The 21,655-nt window shown below is 41.6% G+C and overlaps 1 protein-coding gene across 12 annotated transcripts in view; it reads left to right on the forward strand.

Annotated features, from left to right (window-relative positions):
- MAGI1 (membrane associated guanylate kinase, WW and PDZ domain containing 1) overlaps positions 1 to 20,474 on the forward strand; it is a 778,572-nt gene extending 758,098 nt beyond the window's left edge. For 4 of the 12 annotated variants that reach the window (XM_066351952.1, XM_066351959.1, XM_066351953.1 and 1 more), the window contains 7 exons: positions 965 to 1,255; positions 4,127 to 4,330; positions 10,670 to 10,763; positions 10,894 to 10,954; positions 11,824 to 11,967; positions 13,794 to 13,932; positions 17,851 to 20,474. In XM_066351952.1, coding sequence (XP_066208049.1) covers positions 965 to 1,255; positions 4,127 to 4,330; positions 10,670 to 10,763; positions 10,894 to 10,954; positions 11,824 to 11,967; positions 13,794 to 13,932; positions 17,851 to 18,602 — 1,685 coding nt within the window. In that variant the 3' untranslated portion in view covers positions 18,603 to 20,474. Of the gene's footprint in view, positions 1 to 964; positions 1,256 to 4,126; positions 4,331 to 10,669; positions 10,764 to 10,893; positions 10,955 to 11,823; positions 11,968 to 13,793; positions 13,933 to 15,914; positions 16,004 to 17,850 lie in introns of all 12 variants that reach the window. The other 8 variants (XM_066351954.1, XM_066351960.1, XM_066351958.1 and 5 more) reach the window with 5 other exon arrangements.
- The last annotated feature ends 1,181 nt before the right edge of the window (positions 20,475 to 21,655 follow it).

Here is a 21,655-nt window from a genome sequence, read left to right on the forward strand (position 1 = left end):
AGGTACCTAGGTCAGATTTCTAGTGTCAGAAAGAAGAATGGTGGTTTCCAGCGGTGGCAGGAGAGGGAAGTGGTTAATTGGCTTTTCATGGGTTCCAAGTTTCAGTTTGGGGAGGTAATGACGTTCTGCAGATGATGGTGGTGACGGTTGCACAACAGTGTGACTGTACTTAATGCCACTGAACTACCTAATTACTTAAAAATAGTTAAACGGATAAATTTTATGTTCTCTATATTTTACTACAATAAAAAAGAAATCTATGCAAGGAGAAGATTTCCTGGATAAATATGGTCTTATCCTAAAGCTGAACCCACAATTTGCTTTTGGCATGAAACACCAATTGGTTCCAACGACTTTTGTGGCTATTTAAGAGTGATTTACCCAGTCACCTGACAAAGCAATCAATCTGGAATTTCATTAAACTGGAATTCTGAGGGAGGTTAACGTATCCAGTTGTGTGATCAGAGTAAATGATTGACACCTGGAAGCTAGGAAATATACTTCTAACAGGTATCAGGAATCCACAGTATGGCGACCTTAATGGTACTGTCAATTTACAATCTGATGGAAACTTCAAAAGCGAAAACTGTTTGGAAAGCTTAGTAGAACTGACACTTGAGGGTCATGAATGTGCTGGCAAGCTCATGTCTCCCGGGCCAGGATGGTGGTCTTCCTTCTCTGGGCCACACCTCCACTTGCCTTAGGTTTGTCTGATTCGTGCTGCAAACTGGAGTCTGGGTATGGACACTGCTGTCTAGTGGGCTGCAGAGGAGACATGAATTGGGTGCCCTCTTTGGCATTTTTCCGTGGGCTCAGTGTCAGTAGACACTGAAAAGGAACTAATTTTCTCGAGAAGCTCTCTGAAATCTCTGCGCCCGGTTCCCCGAGGCTAGGCCAACCCCCCCACCCTCGTGCACTCCTGTTACCAGGCCAGGGTGGTGACTGATGCCCACGTTTCATGCAGCCCCCAAGGCGGAGGCGGAGGTGCCATCGCCCGCATCGTCGCAGCACAGCAGCACACAGCCCGCGTCGCTGACGGAGGACAAGCGCACCCCGCAGGGCAGCCAGAACTCGCTCAACACAGTCAGCTCGGGCAGCGGCAGCACCAGCGGCATTGGCAGTGGCGGCGGCGGGGGCAGCGGCGTGGTCAGCGCAGTGCAGCCGTACGACGTGGAGATCCGGCGCGGGGACAGCGAGGGCTTCGGCTTCGTCATCGTGTCTTCGGTGAGCCGGCCTGAGGCCGGCACAACTTTTGGTGAGTGCTGGCGAGGCTCTCCCCCGGCCTCCCAGGGCAGCTGATAGCTCGCCAGCAGAAATGCCTCCCAGCTTTTCGCTGCAGGTAACTGCAGTTTGGATGGGGGATGCAGAGTATTTGGTAGCTTTTTCTATTCTGAGTTAGTGTTAGCACACAAGCAGCCTAAAGCAGATGTGAACTCTGCATGAAATTGCAGAATAACCCCTTGACAGTATAGTGAGTGAGAGATTCTTGCCAGGGAAAGCTGCTTGCAAGGTCCTGGGTGGGACAGCATTAACAGTAGTAGCACCAGAAGATCTAAGAGTTTTTCAAAGAAACATATGGCAGTACAAATGCTTAGGAAAAAATAGAGGTGTAAGGAATAAAAGGATCATATGCAATGCCCTTTCCACCTTATTTATCTGTGTCCTTTACTCTGATCCCATCTGAAAATTTTTAATTTTAAATAGTATTTTTTACTCTTGCCTGGTTTGAATCTAAAGTCTGAGAGTCATTTGTCTTCATTGCCCTCGAATTCTAGCGGGGGTGATTTTCCCACCTTCTCCAGGTGTTGGGGATTTCAGCAGAGTATGGAGAAATTTGATTGCCACCCTCTCGGAAGGTTCACTCCCTGCTGGGTGCACCAGCAGAGACAAATAGGAGCCCAGAGGATTCCAGGAATTACTAATCTGGGACTCTATTACCAATTGAATGGATTATAAATAGGTACTCCAAGAATGATCCAAGTTCTTCATTGGATGAAAAGTCATTTGTTATTCCCCAAGTACATTTGTTTAATATGGACTGGGGTGGGAGGTGGGAAAGGCTGAGCAGGTTTTGAAGGTACCTTAGCCCTGTCCCCAAATGACTTATCGACCAGGACCAGGGGCCCAGGTTACTTGCTGGTTGAGGTCAGCTGGGTGTGGCATCCCTTTAGCTTCCTGCCCCTGTAGAGCTCCCTGGCCTCCCTGTGGTTTCTGTCCTTTGCTTCCTGCTAAAGCCCTCTTCTCTAGGGTTTGCTCAGTAGGGGACAGTGAGCCAGCAGGTCTGCATGTGTGGCTGCAGTAACACGCACATTACTAACGGGGCTTTTGTCAGCTACTTTAATGATCCATGTCTTGGAGGGATGACATAACATCAAAGCAAGGTTTTAAAAATTAATTTTGGAGACTTTTTCTACTTATTTAAAAATAAAAAGAAAGGCAAGGAGTTGAGAACTCCCAAGTTGTCTTCAGATCCACGTTTTGACTGGCCCCATGTACCGTTTGATGTTCTCAGGATTTCAAAATTCTCAGTTTTACTTCCTAGAAGGAAGTAGCAGATACGTCAGGTGGGAGGCTATGTGTTATTTAATGAATATTGAATGTCTTCACTCACAATTGGTCTTTGATTGTTTTCCTCTGGCTCTTAAAAGGAATGAATCAAACTTTCCCTGATACCTTGCATGAAACTTCTGTTCAGAGCTATGCAGAACTTTCCTCATGCCTGCTGTTTGAAACCTTTCTCCTGCAAGTTGTCCATGGATATGGGCTAAACTCAAGACCTTGAATTTGAGTATGGATGCTTTCCAACAACCATGCCTATTGGATTAAAAAAAAAACAAAAAACTGTTTAACTTTCTTTTAAAAAATTCCTTTGCCACAGTGTTACATCCAATAATATAAACTCAGGCAAATGTGCCAAAATTCAAAGGATTAGAGTTCCTTTTCCCACACATTTGTATTTTCAGGGTCCAAGTTATGCTGAAAGACCCTTCTCAGGTTCAGTGCTTCCCATGCTAATTTTGTCACCTGTTCCAAAAGGTGGCTCAACTGCAAAACTCTTCACAGTCCCCAGGAAGTCAAATTCCCAAAATAGGTGAAAGTGCATGAGAAACTTTGAAGCTAAATATCGATTAGTTGAAAGTTCTGTGTGAGGCTTCAAAGCCAATTTTCTACATCTATCTAGAAGTTAGCAGTGGTCTTATTTGAGACATGGAATTCCTTACAGTGCACAGTAAATGTCCCCCTTCAAATGCACTCTTCCTGGTTTTTCATATTATAGATGGGTAGTAACTGATAAGAAGAGAGGAAATGATTAAGGGTTGAAAACTGATTTGAACCTAACTTTGGGTCACCATCCTCAGCCTGATTAGGCACTAGAGTTTCATGCTCCTCTGAGGGGATTTCTGTGAGGGTGGAGGAGGAGTTCACAGCTCCCAAGCCGTGTGGGCCCTACCCTGACAGCACAGTAGATATGCCGGCTGAGCAAGGATCAGAAAAGCAAACTCAGGTGTCAAGGTTGGGGCTTTCTTTGCTCATCTCTTATTTTTCTAAAGCTTCCATCATTCTGGATAGAAGGCAGGAAGTCGAAGTGGTTTTCCAGTAGGTGTTTTCAGGTTGAATTTTTGGTGCTAGCAGACTCCCATGCCCCACCAGACTCCCACTGATTATTTTTCTAAATGGAGAAAGAACAAAACATTGGCAGAAGCTTAGACAACAGCTGGCAAAAGTGGAGTGATGTGAACACAGAATGTGTAAAAGCATACATCCCGGCTCCGGGCTGCACATTTGAATTCCTAAAATAAGCCAATGGCGAATTATTTTGGGGCTCTTGAGAATCTTTGAAGTTGCTAAGTATGCCAAATTTTATAGTTGATTTAATGACAGGAGCTGGGGGTTTTCCTTCATTTTGAATCAGGAAAGGACTGCAGGTCCTGGCAGTAGCTTCATACACAAACGTCCTGAGTGTTGCCAATGTTTTGACCATCGGCGCAGAGCTCTCCTTTAATAACATTTGCTTAATGCTTTAATTAATTAACACTTAACCTTCTCTTTCCCTTTTCAACCCTTTTTCTCCTCCCTGTACTGTATTCCCACATAACTTTAAAAAAATTAAAACTCAATATCAAAGCAGGCAATGCATGTGTGGCTATGCCTCACAAAATAGGTCGGATTATTGAGGGGAGCCCTGCTGACCGATGTGGCAAGCTGAAAGTAGGAGACCGGATCTTGGCAGTAAATGGATGTTCCATCACCAACAAGTCCCATTCAGACATTGTCAACCTAATCAAGGAAGCGGGAAACACTGTTACCCTCCGCATCATTCCCGGGGATGGTAAAGTATACCTATTGTCTCTCTCTCTCTGCATCTTTCTTTCTCTCTCTCTCTCTCTCTTGATCTCTTATCATTAGTGTTCATGTAATTGAATAGTGTTGAGTTAGAGGCAGGCTTATCCATCCCTAACTGAACATGACCATCAAACAAATGTGAGCCATTGTTACTAAACCTTACCTCACCCTCTTTACGTGATCCTCTAGCTTTTAATATCTGTCATGCTGCCACTGTAAACATCTCAGAAAATCTTCAACTTCCCTGATTTATTTTGGTTTTGGTGCCCTTGACTTTAAAACAATAGAATAGTTTGAATACAGGTGGTAAACATTCCCTGATGTTCTATCTGGAAATCAGTAAGGTTTTTTTTTTTAAACAATCAGTAAAATTTAACTGTATAATATGGTGATATCACAAAATCTACATAATTATAGTACAGAGTCAGTAGTGTTTTTTCAGAATACATGAATGTGTCAAATTTTTATTTAATTGAGAAAGTCTTAAGAGTTTGTGCATCCATGATTTTTTTCTAACTTTTACATGTGACTGAAGAATTAAATCTCTATGTTTTTCATTTAATTATAGGTGCTATCTATATTAAACTAGGCCTGTTCTTGTTTGGTTGGTTGGTTAAATTCAAATCTTTGGTTCTTTAACTGCAGTGGTAGTACCCCCCCCAGGATATTTGGCATTGTCTAGAGTGAGTGCTAATGGCATATAACGGGTAGACCCAGGGATGCTTCCAACATCGTACAGAACACTGGATAGCTCCCCACAATACAAAGTTACCCAGCCAAAAATATCAATACTCCATGTATTATTCCTATTTAATAAAAATGAAGTTGATACAGTAATGTCACTAAGGATAGATTCTTTTTTTTTTACAGAGACAGAGAGAGAGTCAGAGAGAGGGATAGACAGGGACAGACAGATAGGAACGGAGAGATTTTTCGTTGCGTGTTGCAACACCTTAGTTGTTCATTGATTGCTTTCTCATATGTGCCTTGACCACGGGCCTTCAGCAGACCGAGTAGCCCCTTGCTCAAGCCAGTGACCTTGGGTCCAAGCTGGTGAGCTTTTGCTCAAGCTGGCGACCTCAGGGTCTCGAACCTGGGTCCTCCGCATCCCAGTCCGACGCGCTATCCACTGCGCCACCACCTGGTCAGGCAGGATAGATTCTTCAGAGAATTAGTTCCTGATGATCAGTTCCCTCGAAGCAGATTTGGGCCTTGGGAAGAAACTGAGGCCTGGCCCAGGTGTTCCAGGGTTTTTCATCCCTGCTTCACATGTGATAAAACATAGATTCTCAAAGTCAGTATTTCTCAAGAGGAAATGTGGTTTTATGGAGCTAGTGTGATATAAATTTTATGCCATTGATGTGTAAAAAAAAGAAAAATCAAGATTTTTATCAAAATGGAATTCACCAAATAAATATTTTTATATAGGAGCTGTTAGAAAGTGAGCTCTATGTTAAAATTTGAGTCGTACAGACTGCCTTTCAGAAGTAAATCCAAAATCAAACAATAATATTGAAAATGGTTGGTTCCAAGAACTGAGAATCTTCTCTGCACCAAAAATACCTCACACCAAATGTTGAGGAAAAATTAGCTGCTTGAAAGATGGTCTCCTTCAGCCTGCCTCAAATGCATGGTTAATAACAGCCCATCTGGTCTGAAGTCCATTCTACCAGTTCACCACTTTGGAAAGCTATTATAATTTAGGAAAGAGATCACAAGATGAAAGAGAGCATAGGTTCCTGATGGAAAGAATGAAGGACACCAGAAAAATTAAGTTTGAAATGGCTGAGAGAGCCAACTATAGTATATAAATTTAGATACATGGAGAGATTTTAAATAACAAATCCAGAAGAACTGGCCAAGGAATTGACTTGCTGGATCAATATTGATTAGTTTTACTGTAGAAATGAGAATGTCAAAAAAAAAAAAGAGAAAGGAAGGAAGGAAGGAAAAAATCACTCCTTGAGGAAAGGGTTTAGCAAAAGAGAAGTCAGGAAATACAGAAATATGCAGAAGCAACTTATGCCACTGCCTACGTACTAGGTGTTGATTTAATTTTTAAAAGTACAATGGAAAATACTTTTGGAGAACCTGAACACCAAAGCAGTATAATGCAAGGTGAGTTATCCAATAACAGTTGTTGATAAAAAGACATTTTAAAAACTTCAATACTTCAAAAATGTAAAATTCAGATAACACATCCACAGGCTGCATTGGTTAGAAGAAAGTAAACATTGTGGTTGATACAATATAGTCAAGGACTGATGCACTGATGAGTATGTGGCCTCATCCAAGACACTGCAGGAATTGTAGCCATGATAATAAGCTCTCCAGAAGTGACATTTTAAGTTTCGGAGGCCAGAGGAAAGCAATCGGCAGAAGGTGGATTTGTGATGCTCATCTTTTAACTGGGGCCAAAAATTACTTTCTTGGAAACTATAGTCAAGGCAGGGGAGTTTGATTTCTGGAGATATGCTGGAGCAACCCAGGAGGGTTTTACAAACACCTAGAAGACAGATAATGACCACTACACTTGGATGAAGGGAACTTCATGGTGGTTACACTTCCTGTCTGTGAATGTGTGTTAGACGCGGTCGACTGTGGGGTAAAAGGGAGGTGGTCTGTGTTAAGGACCCCTACTCTCTTTCAGATCTTTAACTCTAATGTTTCATTTATCAGGTAGCCCAAAGACAGTTTCTTTTGTGATCCTCACAAGGAGACTGAAGTTCAATCAGAACGCTTTCTAAAGCTCTTAGAAATGCATCTTGTGCAGAGAACTGTTCTCAGAAACCCTAGGAGACATCTCAGCAGGACGCATTCTTGGTTGGACAGTGCTTGGAACTCACTCCAAATTCATTTCTTTATCTTACTCATGCTGCCTGATCCTTTTTGCTTGTCATCACTCAACTCATTTTTTACAACTTCACTTTTCTGGGTCTGTAGTTTTCCGCACTCTGCTTCTTCCTCTCTCTTTTTCTCTCCTCCTCTCTCTCTCCTTCTCTCTCTCTCTCTCTCTGTGTCAGCCCCCTCCAACAAAAGTTCTGTGACATTATATTGTTAGAAGGCCTACCTTCACAATGTCGGATAAGCCCTGATCGGAGAGTCACCACCGTCTCTGCTTTTGCTGTCTCTGGGACCAGGTGGGGGGTGGAGGGGGGCAGAACCTTGTGTCCTGTGAGATGGGGTCAGGGGTAGGACATACTTAATGGCATCATGGAAAGGCCCAGAGACCAGCTGAACATACTGGATCTGAACTTTAAATATGACAAGTCAAACCACACATGCTTCCTACCACTTGTACTGTATAGAGATACTCTGAAGTCTGGATGGGAATGAGACTTGAATCAGATAGGGTGGACCCTGACTGAGCCAGGCTAACATGGAACCATCAGACTAAATCAAGTTCAAAATAATGAGAATGTTTATGAGCTTAAAAATATATTACTTAAATTATGGTCATAATTTGTACTGCTGATCACTCTGATTCAAAGTATTTGCTTAAATAGGAGGTAGGGTTTGGCAACACAGGTATGGATATCTCCTTGGCAAAGGCGCAGAATCGTGTTAAGTTGATCTTAGTAGAAGGCTCTGTGGTTATGATACTAGCATAGACTTGGGCAAAGGGAACAGTATTCCAACTGTACACATTTAAAAAATCTCCCCAAGCTTTTCAAATACTGATGGATTCAGCTTTTCAAAGGCTTCCTTCAGATATTTATGACATTTATGCTTGTGCATTACAGTGTTTATGAAAGGAACAGTTGTATTCTTTGCTGATTTGCTTGCCTTTGGAATGTGGATCCGTAAGGGAGGCTAAGGATATCACCATAGAGGCAAGGTTAGAATTGTAGTCTCTTGTAGCAGAGAGATGTCCCTGTCAGAAGTCAGTGCCCTGATTTAGCACAGCATGGTGACACACCTCCAGAGCTTACCTATACTTTTCTTTGTGCTAAATTGCTATGCAAAGTAGTAATATCCATTTTCATTACTCCAAGGGAGCTAATGTGGGTGTAAACACTGTTTAATAAAGGATGTAGGGTACTTTGGGAATTTATCATAAAAACAGCCAATCTGGCCACCAGCTATGGAGATTTTAAAGCCGAATACATTGATACCCCTTCAGATTACTGCTGCTGGAGTATACTCTTATATCAGGCCCTCCTTTCATATTTCTTTTCCATTCTACGGGGCAAATTTTGCTTTGGAACAGAGCTATAAATATATGATAGTGGGCTTCATATCTGTATTTTTTAAAAGCTAGAAAGAATTTCAGCACTTAAAGTCTTGCTTTAATTTTGAATGAAGACTTAAAAGTCGCTAGTGTCTCCACTTGCTCTCTGGATGACCTTGGACATGTTACTTGCTTTTACTAAGCCTTAGTGTCTCCATCTATAAAATAGGGGTATTACTTGCACCTGTTTCATTGAGCTGTATGAATTAAATGAAGTAATACATGTGATAATGCACATAGCATAGCACTTGGCAGATTGTAAGTGATTAGGAATGGTGGTAGTTCATAGATTAAGAAAAACAACAAGAAAATTCAGGGAGCTCAAATAGTCATTTACATATTAAATGTTAATTTAATCTCAGCATTTTTTAAATGCTGAAAGTTTAGCTTCAACCCAAAATAGGTTTGTATATAAATAGGTGAAACATAGCAAATGTAGGCTAGGAGGAAACTTAATAAAACAGGTGTTTTTATGTGTATTGAGTAATTATCTCAGCAATCATGAAAACGGCAGAAATATAAACACTGTTTGAGAATGGGATCTGATCTACCTGGAAAACTCTGGCCACCAAAACCACGCAGGCATTCTGAGGGAGAGCCGCACAATCCAGTAATTATAATGATTTTCATTAGAAGTAAATGTCCTTTTTGGTATCCTGATTATGATTTCCCCATGGCTCAAGTAATCTTGTGATTTCTCAGAGAGTCTCCCTAAGAGTAATTATAGTGAATAATATCAAGTTTTTCCAAAGTGCCCATCTGTGTGTGTATGCAAGTCCTGGGTATCATAAGGAGAGGCTGTGCCGTCTCAGTCCTTTGTGCTCACACAGTGGGTGTACTTTATGAAATATCTTAAATGTATCACCTTGGTTGTACCAGTTTAATACTGATGATAACAGTAATGTTAGATTTTGGCCTGGCACTTGATCAGGTACCACAAGAAACCAAAATGATACTTAGAATAACTAGTAGAGTCCAGGTAGTCCAGTTGGGGATACTTAAAATATTTTCCCAGAGGAACTTTGTTATACATGATGGGTAGATATATGTATTTGACAAACATTAGAGTGCCTCCTGTGAACCACAGAACTTTTGGAAACTTTGAGACTTCCTGGCACCCTGTGATTTAAACAGGCATGTATAATAAGCTAACCTTAGAATCTATCCACCATTGTTAGCATTTTCTTGAATAGAAAATTGATGCCATGTTCCACTCAACCTAAACAGAAATACTTAAAGTGCAACTTGCTTATGGTTGCTTGCTATCTGCTTTGATCATAATGGAGAAATAATTCATTAAAAATATGTAATCATTATTAAATGGTCATGTGTGTGCTGCTCTGCCATGTATAGGCGTGCTTGTGAATGTTTTCACATCTGGATCTCCTCGCTGCTAGTTGCTAATGAATGTGGTTAGTGGAGAAGAAAGTCAATTTACATAGGAATATAATCATATTTATTATGTTAGGGTAGCTTCATGATTTATACAACTTGTGTTTACAAACTCGGGCTCTAGCGAATGCAAGTGTAAAATCAATTTCTCCTGAGTGATCCTAGACGAGCTGTCAGGAGCTCCACACTTCCAGTTGTGCTTCATTAAAAGCAATGCAGAAGAAAGTCGATGGTGTGTGTGTTTAACAAGATGTTAACACACTTGTAATTTTAATATTCACGTGAAGAAATCAAGCAGACTCACTAAATATTGCTAATGAGTTGCAGGAAATGTTAGGAAAGATACTTATCAGCATGTAAGACTCCGGGAAATAATTCTGGTGTGGGCTGGCATTTTTCAGTGGCGGAGGAGGGAAAGACACCTGTCTAGGCTGCAGTTTTAGGGTAGCATTTTCTTAGGCAAACTCTGTTTCATTTGTGGGGATGTCTGGTTGGGAGAAGAGTAATGGGGTATATATGGCTCACATCATAGAAGATCTTAAAATGGTTCTTCAGACTCTTGTTTAGAAATTCAAGTCAGAACTGCTTGAAATGGTGACAGGGAAGCCCAACTTGTCATTCAGATATGGGGCTTCTGCTCACCTCCCAGTGTGACCGTGTCTTCGGGGCCCTCATTTTATTGTGCTCTGTCTCATCCTGCAGAGTCTTCCAATGCCACTCTTCTGACCAATGCGGAGAAGATCGCCACCATCACCACCACACACACCCCTTCTCAGCAAGGGGCCCAGGAGTCCAGGTCAGACATGGCTTTGGTTTCTTTGGTTAGTTTAAAGGACAAAATGTAACTCCAGGCATGGTGTACCTGTGCTGGGATCTTTCTGTTTCCCCACGGGCTGCTTTTATATTTCTTCCTCTGTTCTTGGCAGGAATACCACCAAACCAAAGCCAGAATCTCAGTTTGAGTTCAAAGCACCCCAGGCAACACAGGTGAGGGCCATGTTTCTTTTTCCTTTGTTTGCTTTGTACATGTTTTTCCAGGTTTCTTTATTTTTTAGAGATATCTTTTACAAGTTACCTCAAAATAAATAACCTTTGGTGAGGGGATGTGCTAAATATATATTCACACTAGTTGTCTAGGAAATGACATTTTATTTTACTACCTTTGAAAAATATTCCTAGATATCCTTTTCTAGGGGGAAAAACAAACAAAATAAAAAGCTATAATTGGTGACCAATGCAAGAAGAGCAAAACAGCTGATGTCTGCTCATGGTATTCATAGTTGTACTTAAGCCAAGAAAATGTCCTTTTCTTAAGGTGTTTCTTAGACTTGTGAATTTCAGGTGGGGCCCATAGAGCTGCACCCCTATCCCATACAGCGGTAATGGAGGGTAGACACATAAGAGCGGGTGAAGCAAATTTGGGGAGCACTGTGTGACGTAAAATTAAATAGGTTCCCTTCGTACCGTCCTCCTGAGCCTGTTGGTGTTCTAATGATGGACACTGCTGGCATCTTCAGGCACTGGGCAAGAGGCTGACCCTCCGGCAGCATGCAGGGCATGCACACAGGGAATGCATTTCCCTGCTGCACGTGCAGAATCACAGCCTCACTGACTCAATGTTGATGTATGCATGTTGGTGTGCCGTCTGCAGGCACACTTCATGAATGTTTTCAGGTTCTGGATCTTCAAATTTCGAAGGTTAATGGGTATTAATAAAAAATTGAGGATCACCAAGAGGGGGATAGTGATTATGGCTTTTGGTCAAATCGGCATAACAAAGAATGTTTGGGAAGAGGAGAGAAATAGGTGTAGGTATATGTTCTCACAGAACGATTACATTTATTTTCTTGAAATAGGAGCAGGACTTTTACACTGTGGAACTGGAAAGAGGAGCCAAGGGATTTGGCTTTAGTCTTCGAGGGGGCCGAGAGTATAACATGGACCTGTACGTTCTGCGCTTAGCGGAGGATGGTCCTGCAGAAAGGTGTGGAAAGATGAGGGTAAGTCACAAGAGGAATCTGGGGTTGATGGAAAGTCATCTGCAGTGACTTTGACATTCTAGGGCGAGAACCCTCTTCCTGAGATTATAGCTTTCAGGACACTGAAGTGCGTGACCCCACCCTAGTTGTATCCCCTGCCTGGAGCATCGTTAGATGTAACTGCTAAAGTGAGGTGAACCCTTTCAACTCTTTGGGATTGACTAAAGGATTACAGTTATTTACAAGATTATTAAAGGAGATATTTCTGAATCCCAGCTCCCTAGTTGTTATACTTAATCCCATGAGGCAGACATATCACTTCACAGGAGTTCCTGGGTGTGCCAGGCTGCTTGGAGAGCAGCAAAGCCCTTAGTTCTGCAGGCGCTGGGTGGGAAGCTCCATTCTGTCTCGAGCTAGTTGCCAACCATCTCACTCTCGCCTCAGGAGCATGTGGACTTCACCTCCGCAAAGGGACAGTTACTCCATGGCATAAATATTCAAGGTCACTCTGTAGTAGTCAAGGTTAAAAAATTTAAATACACAAGTGCAAAACGTCTACTCCGCTCTGTTTAGATACCTAATGTCTGTTATCGTCTGAATGTGCTGCTGTCCTGGGCAGATTAGATGATTAAAGGAAGAAAACTCACCTGCTCATTTTAGATAAGTCACATGGACTGAAACCCACACATGGGAAGCAGGTTGCAGCGAATTAAAAAAATCAGGATTCAAGTCAGGAAGAGAAAACAGTGAATGAAATTTTCCCTGAGCAGAAAAAGAAAAAAATGACCAAGGATAGGGAAGTTAATATTTGTACTTAAGACACAATAATGATTTTTAAGCTGCTTCAGATTGGTATTTTTTTTTTGTATTGATTGATTTTAGAGATAGAGAGGAAGGGACAGAGAAAGACATTCATGTGCTCCACTTAGTTGTGCATTTATTGTTCGCTTCCCATATGTGCCCTGGTTGCAAGGACTGAACCTGCAACCTTGGTGTTTCAGGAGAATACTCGAACCAACTGAGTTAAGCAGCCAGGGTCTCACATTGAATTTTTTAATGAGTTTTTTTCCCAACTGGGAAAGTAGACCATGTGGGTGGTTTTTTAAAAATTAAACAGTGAAAAAAAATGGTGTATACTAAAAAATACAGTTTCCGAGATCAAACAATATTTGTTATCTATTCTTCCTTTGTACACATACAAGTACAATTTGTGTCTATAGAAGTCAATAAATATATAGTGACATAAATATTTTGTTTAAATTGCAGGCACATGGGATATACTTTTCCTTGTCTTTATTCACTTAAAAGAGTTTCTGATTGAATGAAATACCATTATCATGATATTTTGTGTAATGCTGTATAGATCACAAGATATGTACAGGGATGATCTCATTTGATGCCCTCAGCTTGGTAGGAATGGAGTATTATCTCCTTCTAGAGATGAGGAACTGAACTCCAAGAAGTTAACTTGAACAAGGTCACTTAGCTAACAAGCGGCGAGACTCAAATTCAAGGCTTTCCAGTCCAAAGCTAGTGCTTCTCTTCCTCCTTTGAGATGATAAGCTCCACAGCGCAAGGATCTGTCCTGTCTGGTTTACTCCCCTGTATCCAGTGCCTGGAATAGCATAGGTGTGTTTTTCTAATTTTCTCGTTAATCATATTTTCCCCATTAGAATGTCATCTCCATCAAGGCAGGAATGCCTTTTTCACTGCTACATCCTAAGCAACGGATTTTCTGGCATAGACTCAATGAGTATCTAGGAAGTCAATAAATGAAAGAATTTTAAATCTCAAAGCACCTCAGTAGACAGTAAAACCCTATTGTGATTTTCTCACTTTGTTCTCAGATTGGTGATGAAATTTTAGAGATCAATGGTGAAACCACCAAAAACATGAAGCATTCTCGGGCTATAGAACTGATTAAGAATGGCGGCCGTAGAGTGCGTCTGTCTCTGAAGCGGGGAGACGGCTCCGTACCAGAATATGGTGGGTCAAACTATGAAAACATTTCTTCCTACCCTGGCATGACTCCATGAATTTGTCTCCAGAACTGCAGCAGAAAAGCCTTTTTGTTTCCCCTATTCACCAGTGTCTTACCAGCCTTCTGCACCATGTGATTATTTGCCTCGCTTGTTCTGAAATCTCTACACATTTCATCCTTTTGCTTGCTTACGTGGACTGGGGCATGGCCTAAGACAAGATCTTGATAGCCCCCTTTCTGATAATCAGAGAGAACATTTTGTCTAGTCCGACCAAGAGCGAAGGAATGATTGTTTGAACTGTGCCAAACTGTTTCTCAGATTCAACTGTTAGCACAAAATGACTATACTCCTTTTAAGAAGCAGGAAAGCAGGTTTCCTGAGTGATATGTTGAGGCACAATTCTTTTATTTTTCTTTTGTGGTCGATATTTTACTTATGAGATGTGAAATTTTGAGATAATTTAGGGGGCCTTGTTCACCTCCTTTAAGCTCTGTATACAACACTTCTGCTTCCCCCCTCTGGTCCCTACCCCAAATCAGACCACCTGAGCCCACTACTATGAAACAAACAAAACTATTGATTTGTTAGCTGTATGTTTTTAAGGGAGAAACGATGGAACAGATACCCAGTGTTCATCGTGAAGGAAACACATGACTATACCTTTCCTATGGGGAAAGCCAGTTATACATAGAGTTCCTTTGTCCTATCTACAGACATGATTTGACTAAATAGCAATGATCTTTACATAGCTTAGTGTCCTGGTGGCAAAATATTATATATTATAATAACTGTCCTATTTATTTGAGATTCTTGTTTAAAATTAAAAAAGAAAAAAAGCTATGCCCTAAATGTAGGGCTTTTCTTCCCAACCAAAGGTCTACAAAGTTTCTATAGAAACTGTGATTGAATGGTCCCATATATGTCTGTCCCCTTTATTAGGGATTTTATCTGTTATCACCCTCTTTTCTGAAAGTCATTCTGCACAATTTCCAGTTGCATTTTGGACTTGATAAGATCCTTAATTCAAATGCAGCTCAAGGACAAGGATAACTCCTTTGAAGGATAGCCTTCCCAGGTGTTGGGCATCCATACAGATGCAGAATATGAGGGGCCGAGGATAGGGGGGAGGTGGGTATCAGATGAAGCCCCCTCAGACGTGGCCGGCCACACCTGGGGAAGGTAGTGGAACAACATTCAGATGTTAAGCTGTGCAGTGTACTGAACCACTGAAACTGTGTAACATTGTGTCCCTTTTCTGTCTTCCCTATGCTTCTGTTGGATATGATATTTCATTTGAGAGTCACCATCAGTAACCTGTGTACCCTTCTCAAAACCTATGTCTCTTGCACTGAGGATGAAAATCCAACACTAACAAATGTTCTTTGGGCTAAAAATAAAGATTATTTAAATGCTCGGTTTTCCAAGAAGGATTGAACATGCCAGGGTTGTGCTGCTGTAATGTCTCCATGTGTCATTTGGACTAAATCTCTCTAATTCTATTTATTAGAGTCACAAATGGGTTATATGTTAAGTTCCAATATTTTTCTGACTTGATTGGAACCTGCTTCTCTGTGAGGCTATTTTTGTAATGAGTTTTTTGTACTTAATTTAACTGCCGCGGTCTTCAAGGGGGAGGGAGGGAACTTTGTTTTTTTGTTGTTTATTGTTAATGCTATCCTATGCCAGCCTGTCATTGTTCCAGTTGTTTGAAGGAAAAAAAAAGGATGCATCTATTGTCTGGGTCCTTGAGTCACCTTATATGGCTGTCTAAAAGCGTTACTGTTCTGAGTGCGGTCTCTGCAGCCTTATTTGAGTGTTGCCTTAGACTGTCTGACTGGACAAATAAACTCTCTTTGCGCTATGTTAACAAATGCAGATTTTTTTTCTTTCTTCTTTGTTATAGGGAATCTAAATGTTCAACTTTTTCTCTTTCTCTTTCTCTCTTTCTCTCTGACTGTTCTTGGTGCTGGGCCCTCCCTCCTACAGCGATGATACCTCCTAATATCGCTGCATGTATGAGAAATGAAAAGCTCGGGGAGGCTTGCTTCTACCTTATGGGCCATAATCAAACTACGGTTTGTAGCTCAATCAATACTAGGTGTTTCTGTGCTGTGGCCTAATTTCCTCATTGCTTCTGCTTAGCTCTATTTTGATATGTTTGGCAATTCATTCTGAGCACCCTGCGTTCTTTGAATTGTAAGTACACTGCTGACCCTGTTGAAGTCTTGCTCTCCTGTAAGATTAGGTATAAAAAAATCCCAATGTTAGATTTATGATAATGCTCTAAGAACCTTCCCTCACCCAAATCTTAAAAGGACTTTGTGTTAATTCTAATACCTACCCAGCATTTAGAAAGAACAAACCTCTTATCACAGAGCTCTCACCAAGGTAGATAGGGCTTTGCTAGACAGAAAGATGAGATGAGATTTCCTGCTTGATTAGTTATCTCCTGGCAAAGGGCAACCCATGGGCCCAATCCTGCCCACAGCCTATTTTGTGTAAGTAAAGTTTAGTAACACAACATATTTTATGTGTTGTCTAAGGCTGCTTTTACACTACAATGCCATTGAGTCATTGTAACAAATTATGTGACCCACAAAGCCAAAAATATCTATTCTTTGACCCTTTACAGAAAAAAAGTTTGCCAACTCCTGCTCAAGGCTACATTCCTGCTTTTGTTAATACCTACCCACAGTTTTAAGAGATCATTTGTGAAACATACTGCTTACTATTGATTGTCTTTGTTCATGAAAGATCCTTAAAGAACATCCACTTCGTCTCTGTCACTGCCCCCTGGTTTGCCCTGCACGCTGCCGCACACCATTCCTGGTGCCTTGCCTAAAATATGTGTAATGTGTATGACTTGTTGGGTTTAGTTGTAAGAAAGTATCCCCACTTTGAAAAGAGCTCTCATAAACTCAGGAGGCTTCCTAAAACATTTTTTGCACTGTTATTTCAAATAGTTTAATAATAAAAGCCTTTGGGTGTTGCCCTGATTTAAATCTATCGTTATCTTGATGTTGTGAGCAGTCCAATAACTCCATAGCTCATTGATGTAATTGTGGTTGAGCCTAAAGAAAAGTATCTCTAAATTTAAGGACATTATTTGAATTCCATCTGCTGTCAACTGTGTCCCTGACAAACTCCCTTCCTCTCCCTTTTATCTGTCAGAAGACTCCACATTTTAAGAATAGTTCCTTAACCTTACACAAAAGTAAAGACAATTGTTGAATAATGTGCACAAAGGCAGAGAGAATGTTTAATGGACCCTCACTTTATGTCACATTTACCAGTTGTCAACATCTGGCCCTACTGCCTGTATAATCCCCTTGGCTCACACCCTGGATTATTTTTTTAATGGAAGTATTTTTAAATAGAAATATATTGTGCATGCAGTAAAATGCATAAAGCCTAAGAATACAAAGCAGTGAGTTTTTACTGAGTCTGTACCCATTTAATAACCACCCAGATCAAAACATGGGCTATTAACATTTCCCCAGAAAGTTACCCCATGCCCATATTATTTTTAAGCAAATTAAAACAGGTATTCTTTAAAATAATTTTTTTTTCATGAGGGCAGGGGAGGGGTGGGCAAAGGAGAAGGGTTGGTGGGTGGGGAGAGAAGAGAAGGGATCTAGTGGGGACGTTTGGGTACTTCTAGACAGACCAGGTGGTGCCGATACGTTGTAAATTCCTTAGTGAGCTGTGTCTTGAGAGAATAGTGGGCTAGTCCCTGAAAGCTACAAGCGCTAGTTTTTAACTTAACTAGTCGCGGTTATATTTAACCAGGACTCAGCTGGCTTTGATTCTCACCGCTTTAAGAGTGGCTTGTTTGTTGTGACTGAGAGCTCGAGCGTGGGAGTGGGGACAGGAGCACAAGGACCTTCTCACCCAACTGTTGCTCTGTCTCCTTTCCCCGCAGAGCCCAGCAGCGAGCGGCACGGCGCCCCCGCCGGTGCACAAGGGCTCCCGGCAGTGAGGCCCGCGCCGGCCGGCCGCCGGCCGCACCCGCCACTGGAGTCCAGTCATCCACCCGATCTTCACAAATCATCACCACACGGGGAACAGCGGGCACAGGGGAAAGAGTCCAAAGGCAGCAGGGAGTACGGCAGGAAGCCCAGTGAGCATCACACGTGGAACGGAACGTCTAGGACAGCCGACGGCGGGGCTGGCCGCCCCAGGGACCGGGCGCCCGAGGGCCGCAGAGCCGCGCCGCCCGAGCGGCCGGTGGCCAACGGCCCCGGCGGGAGGTCCCCGGAGAAGCGGAGGGAAGGGACCCGGAGCGCCGACAACACGTTGGAGCGAAGGGAGAAGCGCGAGAAGAGAAAAGAGCTTTCTCCCGAGCGGAGGCGAGAGCGCTCGCCCACTCGCCACAGGGACAGCTCTCCCGGCCGCAGGAGGCGGTCCCTGGAGAGGCTCCCGGAGCAGAGGAGGTCTCCGGAGCGGAGGGGCGGCTCGCCCGAGAGGAGGGCGAAGTCGACCGACCGGAGGCGAGCCAGGTCCCCGGAGCGGAGGCGGGAGCGGTCCCTGGAGAAGAGGAACAGAGAGGACCGCGTCAGCCACCGGGACAAGGAGGAGCCCAGTCTGAAGCAGGATGCCGGCAGGAGTGGCAGACATCCCCCAGAGCAGAGAAGGCGACCTTACAAAGAATGTAGCACCGACCTCAGTATCTAAGCCGAGTCACATTCCAACCTTTACCATGTCAAAGGTTCTAAAAGGAAGGCCACAAACCTGAAATAATTTAGTTTCTTACCTAATGAAGCATCTGTCACCTGACGATCCTACGAATAGCAACAAACATTTTATGCATTTGAAATCTTATAAGAAAAAATATATATATGAAAAATGTTGTGCCTGATGTATAATATTAAAGAAAGTATTTTTAAATGCACACTTTTTTGGAAATTATTTGCCAAATGCTGCCCCAAAGTGATATAAATTTTGTTTCTACATAAACTGTAGAATTGTCAAGAATTGTTCCCTTTTTTGGGCACTCTTTTTCTCCTGGTTAAATAGGGCTGTTGATCATTTTCTCTAAGGGAAGTTATTGATTAAGTTTAATTAATTTGATATAAACTGTTATGTAATGATATAGTACCATACTGTTAGTAGTTTTTCTTTTTTTAAAAAAAGGCAAAAGTTATATTTGTAAAAGCTGAGGACTCTTTGGGGTGGGTTAGGATTGCCATGATCCTAAAATCAAGCAAACTGTATGAAGAGACTACTATTGCAAATGAAGGATATTTATAGCAAACCTACACAGCACACAGAATGTTATGTTAAGTCATAATTGTTTCAGAAAACAGTTCGTACTCTCCCTCGCTATAGAAAGGCATAAAAAGGAGAAGGTTGGCCACCATTACCCAAATGCAGCCCAGGTACAGATAGGTTCATTAGCATTATCAACGTCTACTAACATCTCATGAAGGCAGTGCCCACAGCTTTGCTCAACTCCTGGAAGGAATGGACAACAAACACCTTCTATGTTGTTTAATTTGAGGCTGAAGAGTAAATGGAGTCGGGGACCATATGCCCATTTTATGGTTTGAAGGAACCATAAAAATTCCTAATACAGAAGGCAGGTTCCCCTTTTTAGCATAACCCCACAGTTCCCCTTCACCAAATTGAGGAGGAGAGAATGAGCCTTGGTAGAGTTAATTCTCTGTTGATATTTAGTATTGAAGGTGCTTATTTTAGAAATGCCCGACTTCCATGCGTAAGAGTCTCCAGAATGATTGAAGAGAAAAGGATGTGATCTCACTGGTTCTAGATCTAGTTGGCAAACTTCTGCCCTCATGACACTGTCCTTTGAGTTTTTGGACAGCAGAACAAAACATAGTAATTTTTCTTTTTAAAAAAGACTCATTCTTTTGCAATCCTACCTAAGGTGTGGTTGGGTTGGCTGTAGCACCGGGAAGTGATTGAAATGGATTACTGCCTAGCTGAGCCAAAATGTTTGCTTGTGCCTGTTGGACCAGTACAGCAAACTGCTGCTTACAATACATTGTATATTTCCGTAGTACTGTTTTGCATTTTCCGTATAGATACTAAACTTTGCAAGTCAATCACTGTTGTTCTCATGGTACTGTTAAAAAAGTGGGGGGGGGGGAGAAAACCAGCCAATCATTGTGTGTACAGTTAAAAATTGTAATTAATAGAGCCTGTTTAAAAAAATAAAAAACAACTGTTGCCTTTTTTTCTTGTATAAAAGAGAATTTATGACAAAAAGTTAGCTGTGAGGAATGTGATATGTGTTTATATTTCTGAATATGGAACAAATTGATCATTGGGATATATTTTAATGTAATCTAAATCAGGTATGTAAAGCTGTTTTAAAATGGGAGACTATATAAGTAATTCTTCAAAGCTTTAGTTGGTTTGAATATCATTTCCTCCATGGTGAGCCTGCCTGTGAATTCTTAAGCATTTGTTTGCATTCCGTTCTTGACTCATTTCTTACAGTGTGCTATGAACTTATACTGTTTCTGTATTGATGAAAAGCAGTATGTGGGCCAATCGTTTTATAAAACACTATGCATATATAAATACTACATTGTTCATAACTTTATTTGACTTATAGATTTATATAGAACATTAGAATCAGTAGCTGTAGTTGTATGAACATTCACAAAAGAAGATCCTTTCTTGGAACAGACATAATGAATACTTTATAGCTAAACAGGAAGGAAAACTTTGTGACTGCTCTTCTGATCAATTTTCCCTACAAAGCATACACTGAGTTGGATAGGCTGAGGGAGAAGACAACTGAATAATGATGTGCTTTTTCATCCATTTCCTAAGAGCCAACTTGGGGATTTTATTCCTAAGGTTCCACTGCTAGGAATTTTCTCACTATTTCTAGCAAAATTTGTGATGTTAAATGATGAATGCTCTCAACTGTGGTCCAGAGTTTTAAGGAAATGAAATCAAGGTTGAGTTTTGGAGTAGTACACCTTGAAGTTAATATTTTGATGTCTTTATGGTTGTCAGAGATGACATTTCACATTTTAAAATCTATGTGCTACCCACCTGGGCTTGTCTCAATCTGAAGACTTTTGGTGTGGCAATTTCCTCTGAATTCCACACAGATTTGCTTTGGAAATATTGTACTGTACAGGGACTATGCACTAAGCAGAACAATGTGGTTTTCTCTGAACTACTGTAACCTTAAATTGGAGACTGATTCTTGTGAGCCTACTTTCCCTAATCCCCCATTTCCTGTAAATGTCTTGATGAGAGATAATGGATGAGTATTTTGTATGATGAAGTCAAACCATTTAGAAATTTCCCTCCCACTCATTACACAGTGGAAGCCTGGAATAATGTGTGTCAAGGGGGTGGGAGGATTCAACACCCTACTTGTATTTTTTAAGTTTCTTTTGTGAAAGATTTTTTAATGCATTTTTACTGTAAAAATACATGGAACTATATGCATTCCATAACCACTATTGCTTCTGGGTTGAAATCCTTGTCTCCGTGTTGTCTCAAATGTATCAAGGTCAAGTAATCAAGTTGGAGTGGCTCTGGCTTGAAATACACCATTCCGTTGAGAGAGAAAGAATTATGCCTTTGCAGTAGTATAGGGAGGGCTTTGCTACCCAGTGTGGTCCATGACCAAGTCCTCCTAATCAATGCAGAACCTATTAGAGATGTAGAATCTCTGGGCCCACCCTGGACCTACTGGGTCAGAATGTGCCTGTCACAAGGTCCCTGGCTAATTCAGTATG

Source organism: Saccopteryx leptura, chromosome 10 (genome assembly GCF_036850995.1).
Source record: "Saccopteryx leptura isolate mSacLep1 chromosome 10, mSacLep1_pri_phased_curated, whole genome shotgun sequence".
Classification (NCBI taxonomy): Eukaryota; Metazoa; Chordata; class Mammalia; order Chiroptera; family Emballonuridae; genus Saccopteryx; species Saccopteryx leptura.